This window comes from Miscanthus floridulus, chromosome 6 (genome assembly GCF_019320115.1).
Source record: "Miscanthus floridulus cultivar M001 chromosome 6, ASM1932011v1, whole genome shotgun sequence".
Lineage (NCBI taxonomy): Eukaryota > Viridiplantae > Streptophyta > Magnoliopsida > Poales > Poaceae > Miscanthus > Miscanthus floridulus.
This window is the reverse complement of record NC_089585.1, coordinates 20,255,486-20,271,594: the sequence shown is the minus strand read 5'-3', so window position 1 is coordinate 20,271,594 and position 16,109 is coordinate 20,255,486. Positions and strand designations below refer to the sequence as shown.

Genomic DNA, 16,109 nt, shown 5'->3' with positions numbered 1-16,109 from the left:
ACGCGGCCAGCTGGTACCACGAGGACGTCAGAGGCCGTAACTGGCGTACGTGTACCATTTCACACTTGGCTGATCGGCGATCGCGCCCGTATATTGTACACGTACGTTTCGTGCATTACTTTACTTGGCAGCAGCGAGCAGTTGTTTTTCAGTTTGAGATGCCATGGTCCATGGATGGATCCAGAGAGAGCGTGCAACGCAGACGCAGCACAAAGTTTCGTTCGTTCATTCACTCCCCTTTTCTTTTCGATTCCCTTTGTCAGTTTGTTGTGCAACGGACTGTACATGGTAACTTAAACACCCATGGTGAGACGGAGGGATGACTGATCGATCGATCCGTCGTTTTCTTCTTAGTAGCTGCTCGCTGACACCTCTCCCATGATATGGGCTCTCGAGACCAACAGCCTGATCGGCTGGGCTTATACGATTATATCGTAGATTATAAGCTAAAATAGTATTTTTCTCTCACACCAAACCAGTTAAACCAGTCAACAGTAAATAATCCACGATCGTTTACAACGAAACTGACAAGCTCATCTTGTTGCATCTGTGTCCTGCAACTGCACCATCACGGGCACCCATGAATCCAGCCAAAGTCGGCATGCATGCATGCAGTCAGGAACCAAACCATCTTTTATGTAACCAGCTGATTTCATTATTACAACCACAGCCACCTGCATTCTCCGCATTTTCTACCTGATAACCATGAGTATAATTACCAAGTACTAAATGCATATTCAACACCGGTTAAAAAAATCCAGTCGTTACAAGCACACAGCCGTGCCGTACTACCGTGGTAGCAAAAAAAACATAAAGAGAACCGTGCCGTACTACCAGTCGTTAAAAGCACACAACCGTCCCTTCTTTCAACTCTCCTTTTTCTATCTAAAAGAAAATTGTGGTGTGTGGCATAAGGAATTTTTCTCGATGGGTCTAATAAGGACGACGACCCCATAAACACTACATGGCCTTTTAAATTCTTTTATTAATATACTGTGCTGTAACAATAAGTGACTTTCGGAAACGACAACGTTATATGAGACAGGGACAATTCATCATTTCCTATCTGTTCGCTGTCATGATGTTTGCAAATTTTGCAGGGCACGTCAGGAGAGCATGTGCATGCTACATCTGCTCTCTCACGAGCAACCCGATGAATCCAACGATTTTTCACCAGATTTAGTACAAACCATGGAAACCGGCATGATGTTCAGTATCATTAGCTATACAATGTTTCAGAATTCAAATCCAACATTTTTGGTTCGCTCAAAATAAGAAAGCCCGGTTACTCCAAATACAGGACGTACCAACCAGAACAGATGTAGATCGTGATCATTCAAAACTGATGAAGTTTTTGGTACAAACTATAAAAATGCGAACTATGACTGAGATGAGCAGATTCTAGCGGAGCTAGATACCTCAAACAAAACGCCTGTGAGAATTAGAAGTTCACCTTCAGCATATAGCCTCTAATAAAATGACCCTGCAAGTAAAATCAAACTGGGGGGGGGGGGGGGGGGGGGGGGGGGGGAGAAGAAACTCAGCGTAAAAACTTCGACCGTTCGGAAAATAACTATACATACAGGGATGCACCACAAGGACTCCACGTTAAGAATTATTATTCCATAATAATACACCTGTGAAAATTTTCCATGCGTAATAAAAATGAAATAAGTTGACAACAGAGGCCCATCGATAGCCCAACACGAGAAAGCAGCGGACATGATTAGTCGTGGTTGGGCTAACAAATGTACAATCCTGTGAATGCAACTTCCAAGCAGAACAATCAAAGTCATCATCATAAACAATATACATTTGTGTGGTGCAGCTGTCCGCGCACAGTGTATCAGCCCTCCTCGCCGAACTCCTTCGTGAACCTCTCATGCACCTCCAGGTCCTTCTTGCTAACTGTCGGCCTCTGCCTCGACAGGACCTTCTCAAAATCCGTCCTTGAGATAGGTGGTGGAAGAATCTACATTCAAAAAAAGAGACCTTTACCTTTGCAATTCAACTGGGAGGGCCTCTCTTAACACTGCAATGGAAGAATCGGCATCTTTTGTTACCTTTGCAGCGAGGCCTTTGGATGCAAGCTCCTGCATGGTGGTCTGTACAGCGCCCGGTTGCTTTGGTCCACATGGCATCCACATGTCACCGTCCGCCTTGAAGAAGAACATGGCATCCTGTGTTTTGCGCACAGGTTCAAATAACACATCCTTAACCTGTTAAAGAAACAAGTATCAGATTCCATTGCATAGTACGGATACATGAGACTAGTAATGACAGATGCAGAAGTTCAAAATTACTTACACAAACAGCAATATCAGAACCAGAAAACCCATCTGTTCGACGGGCCAAGCTCTCGAAATCACTTTCAGTTAAGCTGTGTGGTGTATCCCCGAGATGGACCTGTACGAATTGAAGGTTCCAAAATGTTATCCAACGACTGTCACCATGGAACAGGACAAATTTAGTTATGTTGCAATGGACAACTGTCTGCTAACCTTAAACATATGCTGCCTTGCTTTCAAGTCAGGTAGCGGAATGTAGATACGCTTGTCAAATCTTCGCCGCACAGCCTGCAACAATGAACGTGTCAACGAACAAAACAGTGTTTCACAAGATAATAGGGACTTTCCTCTTCTTTTTCGCAAAGCTGTATACAGTGCAGAATTGTATTAAGTTTTTTTTAACCTGGTCCAGAGCATATGGCGTATTCGTGGCAGCAAGAACGAGAACTTTATCATCATTATGACCAACACCCTGAGAATCAGGTACGGAAAAAATGACCATGTCAGTTTAACTCAAAAAAGGCCTAGAACGCAGTTCTGAGATTACGAAAACAAATCATCTAAACAATCTTCAGACGATTTCAGTTCTACTTTTCTGTTACATGTAAAAACCTTGCTACGTCAGAAGGCTATCAAATTCACTCGTAATTATGGTGGCCAGATAATGTACTAATAACAGCAAAACGTTGGGAGTTCCATCAGGTAGATTGTACACAATCACTGGATACACGATTAGAATTTTCTGAGTTGAAAATTCGACATAGTATAGCGACGACTTCTACAAATACTAGGATCAATTTTAAAACATAGTGTAGCATTCAAGCCAATTATGTGAGTTCAAATAACATAAACTAGCTTAGATACATTTCAAGGGTGATTTTGGATCCAGATGACAGTATCAAAATCATTTGCACTGACTAGCCAATTCTCCACGACCCAATAAGCCTGGTAACATATCTCTGGAGCTAACAACTTGGCCAAAAGAAAAACAAGAGAGAATTTCAAATTTCTTCTTTCTTTTTGATTTTATTATTCCTCCGCTTAACAGTAAAGGTAAATAACATCACTGATCACTCATAACTCTGGACACTAGCAGTCGATTGCACATTATCATAATTCTAGGAATAACAGCTCCAATCCTTCGCCAAACAAGAAAGTTTAAATACAGGCCCCCCAGGACTGGCCAGTTGCTTGCAAAAACAATTTTTATCCCTCTTTTGTCTAAATTCACAGCATTTCACATTCTCCATGTCCGCAATTTTAGCACCATAACCATCGTAAGCATGGTTTCAAAGGTGACTAGGCATCCAGGCGAGAGCTGGGATCGCCTGGACGCCTAGGTGACAAGGAGCCACTGTTCGCCAAGGTGAGCCGGGTACACCTAGAGGCCTAGGCGACACTTTGAAACAGGGATCCTAAGCAGAACATATCCAGCTAAGCAAATGCCACACAGAAACAGTTTGCAACATTGAGACCTCACCTGCATTTGTACAAGTAGTTCAGTCTTGATTCTCCTAGATGCTTCACTTTCATTGCCTTCTCCACGTTGACCACATAAAGAATCAATTTCATCAATGAAGATAATGGAAGGGGCATTTTCACGAGCCATTTGGAAAAGATTCGCAACTAATTTCTCACTTTCACCCATCCACTTTGAAACCAGATCTGAAGAAGATATACTGCAGTAAAGCAATGGCGTAAAATTATGATACAGCATGAAAAACAAATTGTAGTAGATATCAGTATTGCTTTACTGCAGTAAAAATATGCAAGTTTGGTCAAACTTATATATACATGCAATGTGGCCTTAGCAGTTCAAGCAGACATATATATACATTCAAGGTCCAAGGTAGCCTGTAGCATGTAAAGTTACTAATTGTATGTTATTATCTTTTGAACCCACACTCATTTGCACAGTAGAGACGCCTGGAAGGCAAAATTAAATCCTGGGAGAATACAGGTTGTTGAAATTCAAGTTGTTTGCATGACCTGGCTAAAGATAACTCTAGGAAAGTTAAGCTACATATCTGCAGTGTGATTAAGTCAGAATTTGGTACTTGGTTTACTATCGTGGAATAGATGAGACAAACATCGATTTGCACACATAGTCGCATACATAATTGACCAATTAGCTGTCATAGGACTATAGCTCATGAATATTCCACTTCCTTTTCAGTAAATTCGAATGTGTCTGTAAGATATTGCCTTTATTTCAAATATGACATAATTTTTCCCCAAACTTCTACCAAATATAAGGTGACACTCTTTTCTCATTTGTTCCCCCTTTCTTCTCCAGGTACATTAGTGATCATTCATAATAACTACAACCACTATTACCCAAGGTATTAACACCAGGGACATATAGTCGTTTACCTCTATCCTTCTATCGAACCAGCTTTATACCTGTGTTGCATCAAAAATCGTCTTATACAAAAAAATGCGGGGAACTGTTAGTCGCTCAGTTGTTAGTCGCTGAATTCTTACTCTTGGTAGTAGCAGAATTCTTACTCTCATCGAGAAAGGATGACACTAGGAGTTGGGGCAATTTTCTGGGTTATTTCTCACACAAATGTCATGCCAACCTGAGGGGTTGAGGATACATATTTATAGGCTGCTAGCCAGCCAAGCATATGCCAAGATGCTAAATGCTAACATGCTGTCCTAAAACAGATGCTGTCCTAGATGCTAAGATGCTGTCCTAGCCAGTCAAGGATGCTGTCCTTGATGGGCAGCAAGACCACCATGCAGCCACAAGGACCATATGCTGCAGCCCCACAAAGACCAGCCAACACAGAGACTTATCCCATCATTCTCCCCGTAAGTCTCGTGCGTCGTCTTGTGGGAAAATTGAACCATCCCGGTCCTGGAGCAGAGCTCAAGGAACTTGATCCTCCCAAGAGGCTTGGTAAGCAGGTCCGCAAGCTGGTCCTTAGTGTTGATGTAGCTTGCCTTGATGCTCCCTTCCTCCAAACAGCCTCGGATGAAGTGGTACCTCACCCGGATGTGCTTACTCCGTTCATGGAAAACGGGGTTCTTTGCCAGGGCCAGAGCGGACTTGCTGTCCATCCTGAGCTCCACCACTCTAGTGTCTCTGCCGAGGAGATCACCAAGCAGTCGAGCGAGCCAGAGCGCCTGAGTCGAAGCGGTGGAGGTCGCTATGTACTCGACCTCGTAGCTGGACAGGGCTACCACCTGCTGCTTGACCGACTGCCAGCTAACGAGGCACTTGCCGAGGAGGAAGAGGATCCCGCTCGTGCTCTTGCTAGTGTCGATGTCGCCGGCGTGGTCGCTGTCGCTGTACCCGACGAAGTGTGCCGCCCCAAGGCACCTAGGGTAGTAGAGGCCGTGGTCGAGAGTCCCCGCAACGTAGCGGATGATCCTCTTCACAGCCTGCTGGTGCTCCGTCGTCGGTCGCTGCATGAACCGACTAACGTAGCCGACGGAGAATGCCAAGTCCGGCCGTGTGTGGGTGAGGTAGCGAATGCTCCCCACAAGACGCCGGTACTGCGTAGCGTCCCCCTCCTCCGTCGTGCTGTCGCAGCTCAGCTTCTCCTCCATCGGAGTGAGAGCTGGGTTGCAGTCGGTGAGCCCGGCTAGCTCAACGACGCGCTTGGCGTAGGCGGTCTGTCGAAGCGTGATACCGGAGTCATCCTGGTGCACCTCGATTCCCAGGTAGAAGTAGAGAAGCCCCAGGTCACTCAACTGGAAGGTGGCCTTCATCTCTTCCTTGAATGCCGCCACCTCCGCATCCTTGGTGCCGGTGATCACCAAGTCGTCGACGTAGACACCCATCAGCAGAGCATTTCCTCCACTGCCCCGTCGGTAGATGGCCGCCTCGTACGGGCTTTGCTCGAAGCCCATCCCCTTTAGCGTGGAATCCAACTTGGCATTCCACACCCTCGATGCCAGCCGCAAGCCATAGAGGGCCTTGCGCAGGCGGAGCACCTTGCCCTCCTTGCCGGGGATCGCAAATCCCGGCGGCTGGTGCACGTAGACCTCCTCCTTCAAGTCGTCGTTAAGGAACGCCGACTTGACGTCCATGTGATGAACACGCCAGCCCTTCTAGGCAGCTAGCGCAAGGAGGAGTCGCACGGACTCCATCCTTGCCACGGGAGCAAAGGCGTCGTCGAAGTCGACCCCCTCCTACTGTACGAAACCTCGTGCCACCAAGCGAGCCTTGTGCTTGACGATGGCGCCGGCTTCATCCCTCTTCAGCTTGTACACCCACTTAAGGGTGATCGCGCTGTGGCCCCAAGGAAGGTCTGCAAGCTCCTAGGTGCGGTTCTTCTCAATCGCATCCGTCTCCAACTGCATCGCAGCTCGCCATGCCGCGTGTCTCTCGGCCTCACAAACGACCCAGGCTCGCCGTCGTCACACGCAAGGTTTAACTGCGCCTCCAGGTCGTGAGGCACCAGTCCCGGCACCGGCTGGTCGCCGAGAAGGTTCTCCATCATATGGTACCGCAACGGCTCGCCGTCGTGGTATGCGTCGATGCGCTCCTCGTCGTGAGAAAGCGGAGTAGCGAGCTCAACCGGGCTGTGCTCGACACGAGCTGGTGTTGGAGTAGACGTGCCCGGAGAGGTGTCTGTCGGTGCTGGAGTGCGTGGCGGTGCCGGCTGTGGTGGAGCCGGCGAAGAACTCATCGCAGCCGAGGTCCTGGCTGGAGAGCGTGGTGCTGTCGGAGTAGCAGGCGCCGGGGTCGGTGGAGGCTCGGGGACTGGGGTAGACGCGCTCGTCGAAGAAGAGCTGCCTACTCCCCCAGCTCCCTCGAAGTGAACGTACTCGACATTGAAGTCGTCGTACGTCGGAGCCGAGCCGTCGTCCACCGCCTTGTCCCACGCCCATCCTCGCCCTTCATTGAACACAACGTCGCGGCCGTGCGAACACGCTGTGTCTTTGGGTCGAGGATGCGGTAGGCCTTCGAGCCCTCCGCGTAGCCGATGAACACTCCCGGAGTGCTCCTGTCGTCGAGCCTGCTGATGTGGCCAAGCTCCTTGACGAACGCGAGGCAGCCGAAGACCCGCAAGTGGGAGACCGCCCATGCCAAGCCTCATACGGCGTCCTGCCGTCGAGCGCCTTGGTAGGCGAGCGGTTGAGGATGTAGACGGCCGACACCACCGCCTCTCCCTACAAGACAGTCGGCATCTCCCTCTGCTTGAGAAGGGCCCAAGCCATCCCCACAACCGTCTAGTTGCGCCGCTCGACGACGCCGTTCTGCTGCGGGCTGTACGGCGTGGAGTAGTGGCGCTGAATGCCCTTATCAGCGCAGTACGACGCGAATTCAGTCGCCGTGAATTCGCCGCCGTTGTCGGTGCGCAGCACGCGCAGCTTGCGGCCGCACTCCGCCTCCGCAGCAGCCTGCGCGCGCCCGATGGCGTTCGCAGCCTCTCCCTTGCTGCCGAGGACTATCACCCACATGTAGCGGGAGAGGTCGTCGACGAGCAACAGGAAGTAGCGTCGTCCTCCCGGTGTGGCCGGTGTCACTTGGCCACACAAGTCCCCGTGCACAAGCTCGAGCCTCTCCTTGGCTCGAAAGCTGGCCCGCTGGGGAAAGGGAGTCGCCTCTGCTTCGTCAACACGCAGACGTCGTAGAGCTGCTCTACATGATCGAGGCACGGCAGGCCTCGCACCATCTCCGTGGCACTGAGCCGCTTCAGGGCCTCGAAGTGAAGGTGCCCGAAGCGCTCGTGCCACTGCCACGCCTCGTCATCCCGACGAGCAGCGAGACAAAGGGGTTGTGCCACCTGCACATTAAGGACGTAGAGTCGATTTGCGCTTCTGGTTACCTTGGCAAGAAGGCGACGACGGCGATCCCAAATCCTCATGACTCCATCCTCAACCACCACGCGCGAACCGTTCTCATCCAGCTGTCCCAAGCTGATGATAGAGTTCCTCAACGTGGGGATGTAGTAGACTCCGGTGAGCAGCCTATGCTCACCAAACACAGCGGTGAAGGTGACGGAACCGACGCCCTTGATCTCCACGCCGAAGGCATCCCCAAACTTGAAAAGCCTCGGACGCTGGAGTCAAGCTCGGTGAAGAACTCCCGTCGACCGGTCATGTGATGGGTGGCGCCGGTGTCGAGGCACCACCCGTCAGTCTTGTCGTTGCCGGAGTCGTCGCCGAGGAGGGCGTGTGCTTTTGGCTCGTCAAGGTGGAGGAGAGCCGCTGCGGCCGGTGCCGCTGGAGATAGCTTGATGCTTGCATGTGCCATGAACAGAGTCGGCTCCTCCTCCGCCTGTGCGACATGGGCCTGGCCGCGTCGTGGCTGTCAACAGTCCTTGGCCCAATGGCCAAGCTGGCCGCAGTTGCGGCGGGTGTCGTCTCGTGCCGGCTTGTGCTTACCGGCGGCGCCGCCCTAGGCGCCTCCGCGGGCATCACCCTCGGCACGTCCTCGCGCCACGGCCTGGGCGTCTCTGCGCGCCTTGCGCGGCTTGCCACGCTTGCGGCCGCCTGTCGCGGAAGAAGGCTCCCCCTTCTTCCGGTTACCTTGGCAGGCAACCCACTGCTCCCGAGTGAGAAGGAGCTTCCCGCCAGTGGTGATGGGCCCCGAGAGAGACTGTGGCTCATCGCTGTCGACAACCTTGAGGCGACCTATCGCCTCCTCGATCGACATCGTGGAGAGATCTAGCAGAGACTCGATCGAGCGAGCCATCTGCTTGTACTTCTCGGGGACGCAGCGGAAGAGCTTTTCGACAGCTCTCTCCTCGCCGTAGGTGTCATCGCCGAACTGCACCATCTTCTGCAAGAGTGTTGAGACGGAGAGCAAAGTCATCAACATCCTCACCTGGCTTGAAGGCCAGGTTCTCCCACTCCTAGCGAAGTGCTTGCAGTGTGGACTTGCGGGCGCGGTCGCTGCCGATGCGTGCCGCAGCAATGGCGTCCCAAGCCTCCTTGGCAGTCCGCTTGTTGGTAAGCGAGAACTGCATCTCGGACGGGACTGCAGTGATGAGGGCATCCAGCGCCCGTCGATCCTGGTCGTAGTCGATGTTGCCGTACCGGACTGCCTCCCACATGTGCCGCACCTGGAGCTTTACCCTCATCACCGCAGCCCACTCGACGTAGTTGGTCTTAGTGAGGGTAGGCCACCCACCGCCGGGGCCGACATCCCTGACAACAGCCTGGAGCCCGTCGTAACCACGATATCGATCCGGGGAGAAAGAGCCACGCTGCCTGTGAAGGCCGCGCTCTCCATCGACCCGTCCGCCACCGTTGCCGTGTGCGCCTCCTCCAGGAGCGCCACCGCCGTGCGCGCCTCCTCCAGGAGCGCCGCCGGCGCGTCCGCGCCTGTCTGGGCTGCCGCCACGCTCGTGGGCGTGCGCGGCTGCCCACTACGCCGCCCGCGCTCGCGCTGCCTCCCTCCCCAGCAGCTCGAGGTCCGCGTCGGTGCTGTCGTCAGCAGAAATGGAGCTGCTGATGCTGCCGCGCAGAACCTCGACCTTCGCTGCCGCCGCACGCGCTGCATCCGCCGCCGCCGCCGCTTCCGCCTCCGCTCTGGCTGCTGCCAGCTCCGCCACTGCCAGCTTCGACGCCCTTGCCGCCGCCGCAGCGGTCTCTGCTACCGCTCGCTCGCGTTCCTTTGTCGCGGCAAGTTCAGCCTCCTGCCGACGCCGCGTGCTCGAGGCGACGGAGCGCTGAGACTGTCCTGCGGACATGACGCGCTACCGGGGGCTACTGCGTGGGGAGAGGGCTGCTTCAGTGCAGAGGGAGAGGAGTGAGCAGGAGCGGCCGGAGCTGCTGCTGCTCCCAGCTGGGACTGTTGCGAGGCTGGGAAAGGAGATGAGCAGGAGATGCTCAGGCTACAGGATAGTACGGCTCTGATACCAGTTGTTAGTCGTTCAATTTTTACTCTTGGTAGTAGCAGAATTCTTACTCTCATCGAGAGAGGATGACACTAGGAGTTGGGACAATTTTCTGGTTTATTTCTCACACAAATGTCATGCCAACCTGAGAGGTTGGGGATACATATTTATAGGCTGCTAGCCAACCAAACATATGCCAAGATGCTAACATGCTGTCCTAAAACAAATGCTGTCCTAGATGCTAAGATGCTGTCCTAACCAGTCAAGGATGTTGTCCTTGATGGGCAGCAAGACCACCATGCAGCCACAAGGACCATATGCTGCAGCCCCACAAAGACCAGCCAACACAGAGACTTATCCCATCAGGAACAAAATCAGTTTTCAATCTGTTAAACTAAGGACCTGCTTGGATACACATGGCTAGTTACTAGTTGGGACTAAAAATTAGCCCAGATTAGCTATGATTGGATAGCTAGTTGGCTAACATTTAGTTGAAGACTTGGCTAAAAAATTAGCCCACCTATTAGCTCTCCTGTTTTGATGCACTAGAGCTAATTTTTAGCTAGCTAGTAATTAGCCCTTGTATCCAAACAGGCCCTAATGAATGTCTATGGCGACGGTAAATACTAAGAATATTTGTTCCTTATAAAATATGAGCAACAAATGGAAACTCCACATTAACCATATGCTCAAAAAGTGTAAGCCCTCTTCAATTTTGGGATACTGATGGATTACACGGAAGGTGTAGGCTATATATAATAATTAAAATAAATATATAAGCTACTATTGTAGGGCACACCTTTCAAGCGACAACTTTCCTAGTTTTGCAAAAGTTATTCGATTTGAGCTAAAAGCTCTCTCGCCTGCATCAAGCATCAGCATGCAATTTTCAGGAAGCAGGCATTTTGAATAGTCTTAATATGTAAGGTGTTAATTCAATAACATGGCAACAATTGTCTCATAACAAGATCTGAATCCATAACATAGCTGAGATAGGTCAATTTATTTTTAATAACACAACAGTGTCTATAAATGTCACATGTGCAAAGTGCACTCGCAACAGTCTTAACAGATGAGAGTTCGAGCAAAAAAAATATTCACATTTCATGAAGTATAGTTCTTCAAATTGGCTGTAGATGATATAAAAAAACACTTCAAAAAGGCATGTTGGCATTTTTGGCAACTTTTTTATACCCCCAAAATAAAATTTGATGGAACTGCATGATCTTGTATTCTTGTTTGCAGATTAAACACTTCATATTTTGACAGTTTTACTCATATGGTGAAAAAAATCTACGGTTGCACCAGGAACCGTAAGTAAGATGCATTATCCTCTGTAATGGAGCTAATAGAAAGCAGGAAATTGTACCATTAACACAAAAGCTGTACAAAAATCAAAGAAAGTTTCGATGCAAACTACATGCCTATGCCAATCTATATATTGCATTGTAGAACAAGTTTCGATAAAAAAGGATTGGTACCCAATTCCTTTCAGGTGAAATAGTTAGTCTGTTTTTATGAATAGCCCATACAAATCCATCACACCCTTCCATAGAAATCAAAAGTTTGTGTAGTTCATGTGAGGCATGGTGTGTACTGTTCTCAAACAAAATAATCTATCCCCCTGAAACCAAGAAAAAGTGTGATGCTACAAATGAAGAGTCATGTGATGACTCTAGGTACTAAACAAATGTGTCAGGGATGCCTAAAAATTCTTAATTTGGCAGACCGCACACACTCTACTAGGCATACAACTAGTAGTGCCGAGGCAAAAGTTGAAAAAACAATCAGAGTTCAATAGTGGTGCAGATTTTGTTGTCACTGATAGGCGAATAGATAAGATAGATATAGTAAGAACTCAGTCGTATGACAGTCAAAGGAAGCATAGCAAGATATGCACCAAAAGCATATAACAGTTTTAATTTTAAACTCCAAGCATAAAAAAAACTTCTCTCTAAAAGAGCAAGAAAGGGAACAGGCGCCATGATGAATATATGATTATCTACCTGAAAAACGTTGAATCAGCCTCGGTTGCGACGGCTTTTGCCAAATAAGACTTTCCTGTTCCAGGGGGGCCATACAAAAGAAATGCCCTCCAAGGCCTCCGCTTGCCTAAGGGATAGCATTCTTCATTAGTACATACTAGTTGACAACACGAAGATATCTACACTTCCAATGAGTTCATACATATGATATTTTTCCATCAATTATGTACTTATATAAACAAGGACACACTAGTTAACATTAACTGAGAGAAACAAAAAACGAAGAAATGCTTCGGTGAATAAAGCAAAAAAAAAAATGCACAAAGGCCAAAATGACACACAAGTGACCGTTCAAAGTTGAAACTAAATTTTTATCAGGTCAAGCAATTCTAGATTTGAATCAAAGTAGCCAGGCATAATCTTTGGTACACAACTAGCAGAATAACAGGAATGCATATATTCTCAAAATAAAATATTTGATCCCTTTTGAATTTTGAATTGAACAGACTTTCAGTTCACACTTTTAACATGAAAATGGGGCTGTGGTTTTACTCCTAATTGATATTGATATTATGTGTAGGTTATTTAACATTTAGCGATGCTCTAGAGGAAGATTGAGCAACCAAAAAAATCATGTAAGGAAATGGTCTTGTCCAACAACATAAATTATCATCTAAAAATGAAAACCGGAAAATCATAGCACCAGTTATCAATCAATCAAATATTCAATAATCTCTATCGACAGCAAACAACGTTATTCATTCACTACCAAACAGTAACAATGGATAGTCGGATCAACCCTAGCTCACCCCATCCAGTTTAATAAGTACAAAGATCTGCAAAGCCTTTGCGGCCCCATAACGATTGCAATCACCAAACCTTTATCAGGATCAAAGATAAAAGGAAAAAAAGATAACGCTTTTAGGTACCGTCGCTCACCCGTGAAGAACTGCGGGAACTTGACGGGCAATATGACGGCCTCCTGCAGCGCCTGCTTGGCGCTCTCAAGGCCGGCAACGTCGTTCCACTTGACGTTGGGCTTCTCGGTGATGATGGCGGAGTTGAGCCCCGCCCTCAGCTTGGACTGCTCGGAGTCATCCCCTCCGTTGCCCCCGTCCCCGTCCTTGCCCTTGGTCTTGGGGCGCGTGGCGACGGCCGCGTCGCCGCCGTTGGCCCCAGGCCCCGCGCCGCCCTCATCGAGGACCGCCCGGATCTCCTCGGCGCGGCGGAGGTACTCGGTGAACTTGGCGGTGATGGCCTCCTTGATCTTGGGGTTCTTCTCGTACTTGAGGTGGGTCTTGAAGTACTCGAGCGCGTTCATGTAGAGAGGGAACGCCTTGACGTAGTTGCCGGCATTGTCCTCCTGGACCGCCTGCTTCACGTACTCGATCGCCTGCTCCTTGAAGTTGCTATACATCGGGTTAGGCCCAGAGGCGCCGCCTCTGCGGCGGGCACCCGCGGATCGGAGGGGGGATCGGCTGGATTGGGCACCGCGGCGGCTGATTCGCGAGGAGAGCGGAGGGGCGGCGGGCGGTTGCTTGGTGCTGGGGTTTGACGCGGTGAGGAGAAGACGGGATGCGCAGGAGGAAAGGGGAACGAAGACGAGACGAGGAGGGAGAGGAAAGGAAAAGATGGGAAGGGAGAAGCGTGTTTTGGCTGCGATTTTTTATTTTTTTTATTGGGCTTGTTACGAAGGAAAGAAAAAACTGTTGACGATTTTGACTAAGGACCCTTCCTTTTCTGGTTTTTCTGATATGAGTACCTTGTGATGGTTTTAAGTTTCCCAAATGCTTCTTTTCGCAAGATCGTGCAGAGACACTTTAGTAGTGTGCATGTACTAGAATAGAAGCAAAATAAATTACAGATGAACACCTGCTGCTGCCGCTGCCAACGGAGGTGAAGAAGTCCGCGACATTAGAGTTTGGGGTTTCGAGGATTTCCATGCTCTCCGGGCTTAGAACGAAGCTTCCAGGGAGGACGCACGAACCGACATTGGTGGTGGTCAAGACAACGGCGGGGCGGTGGGAGAGGTCGATTGGGCAGTGTCGGCGGCAGGGGCGACGACCAAAGAAGAAGAAGAAGGGGTTATGATTAGTGTGGCGTTGGTGGAGGGTGGTGGGGAGGCGGCGGTTCACCACCTGAGCAGGGGAGGGGTTGAGGCAAGGGCGCTCACATCGGATCTCAAGCAGAGAGCTTGGGTTAGGGGACATGGTCGAGGGTGGCGACGGAGGCGACGTCGACGTAGTCAGAGCCGGGTGGAGTGAGGAGGCTGCGGGGGAACATGGGAGAAAGGAGGAGGCGTCCACACGAGAGGGGGAGGCGTGCAAACGGAGTCCTCGGCGCCTGCACACGCGGACGCAGGCCATAGGAAAGTCCTTTTAAGTTTTAACGTATTTGAGTCAAAACAATAATAAATTGTCATTTTTTCTTCTTCGTGTGCTAAACGTGCAACCTAGGAGAAAAGAGCACGTAGCATTCATTTGCCTATCTTGATTGTCTAATGAGGTTTATAATGTATAATTTGGTTTTGAAATAGTCATGCAATCTCAAAACAACTCACGGGTTTTCATGATTCAGCCCCCATTTAGCAAGGATTTGGTTGCTTGAAGAAATGTTTATGGAGATAAACTATAGTTATGATTCCTATGATGGACATGTTTTTGATTTCTAGTTCTAACTATACGTGCGCTTGGTAGAGATTTCTCCAAACTACTTCTCTCTAGAAACAATCAAAATCTCTAAATAGACTAAGGCCTTGTTTAGTTTCTCCCCTAAAAGTTTACTCCATATCCCATCAAATATTTAGACACATGCATAGAGTATTAAATATAGATTAAAAAATAACTAATTACACAGTTTGTGACTAATTGGCTCGGTTCAGCTAATCTATAAGCCGCTTGTGCTGATTTGTACGGCTGATTTATTGGGAGAGAAAAATATTATACCATGGCTGATAAGCCGGCTTATAATGGTAGCCGAACAGAGCCATTTGCGAGACGAATATTTTAAGCCTAATTACTCCATGATTTGACAATATGGTGCTACAGTTGAAAGTGCAATCAAGCCTTAATTATGGGTTTTGGTGATAATGACCACGCAATTAGAGAACTAATGAAATTTATAGAGATGACAAGCAGGGAATTTATATTCGAGGATGCTACACGAAATGGATGAGCTCCCAATTACAAATATAGATGGTTTCAAACTCAAAAGAGGTTTAAGATTCTTTTATATCTTGAATTTGAGTATAGCAAAAGCCGTACTATAAAGGGGGACACAATTCTTAAGCTAATATGTGCTACTAAGTGCTCAAACAATCACAAACGTTCTCAGATTCACAGCAAAGACAGTCTACACTTCGCTATTACCCTTGTTGTCTTGCATGGTGCGGCAATGTCGCATTTGAAGAGAGGCACTGACGCACTTGAGTCGCGACACAAGCAAGTTAGCACCCACGCTGACTTCCCCAGATGGCTCTAGACGTATTAAACGGTCTCAGCCCGACCTCAAGGTCGCAGGATCTATCTCGCCCGACCCCAAGGTCGCGGGCTCCGTCTCGCTCGACCTCTAGGACCACGAGCTCCGTCTCGCCCGATCTCAAGATCGAGGGCTTCATCTCGCCCGACCCCTTGGGTACGGTGACCATTAAGGGCTAGGGGTATATATACATTTCTCTTTCCTCCCTAATGGCTATCTGTGATTTAAGTGATCGTTGAGGGCTGGGGGGATATATATACATTTTCCCTTCCTTCCCAATGGGTGACCTACCTCTTCTTCCTCACTTGAGCATGTCCAAAGCAGAGCAGGAGCTCTCTCTCTCCCTCCATTGTTGACCTTAAGCCCTCAAGCAAATCCATTAATTTCCCCATCAATCCTTGAGGAAAAAGGGTCTATAACTCATTTAGAGAGCAGCTCTATTGATTTCATAACTCTAAAGAGCATTTGGTTCATATTTTGGCCGACGGTTGTGTTTGTTACTCTTGGAGCTTGGCTCCTAGCCAGCTAGAGCATTGCCCGTGGAGCTTGCCAACTTG

General features: G+C 49.1%; 1 protein-coding gene across 1 annotated transcript; it reads right to left on the bottom strand.

Annotated features, from left to right (window-relative positions):
• Nucleotides 1-1,588: 1,588 nt before the first annotated feature.
• Nucleotides 1,589-13,735, bottom strand: LOC136461815 (protein SUPPRESSOR OF K(+) TRANSPORT GROWTH DEFECT 1). The gene is made up of 8 exons (XM_066461129.1): nt 13,015-13,735; nt 12,097-12,202; nt 3,769-3,967; nt 2,692-2,760; nt 2,502-2,576; nt 2,308-2,406; nt 2,064-2,219; nt 1,589-1,972 (listed from the first exon to the last, which is right to left on the bottom strand). The coding sequence occupies exons 1-8, from the start codon at nt 13,490-13,492 to the stop codon at nt 1,847-1,849; spliced, it is 1,308 nt and encodes a 435-aa protein (XP_066317226.1). The 5' UTR covers nt 13,493-13,735; the 3' UTR covers nt 1,589-1,846.
• Nucleotides 13,736-16,109: the final 2,374 nt, after the last annotated feature.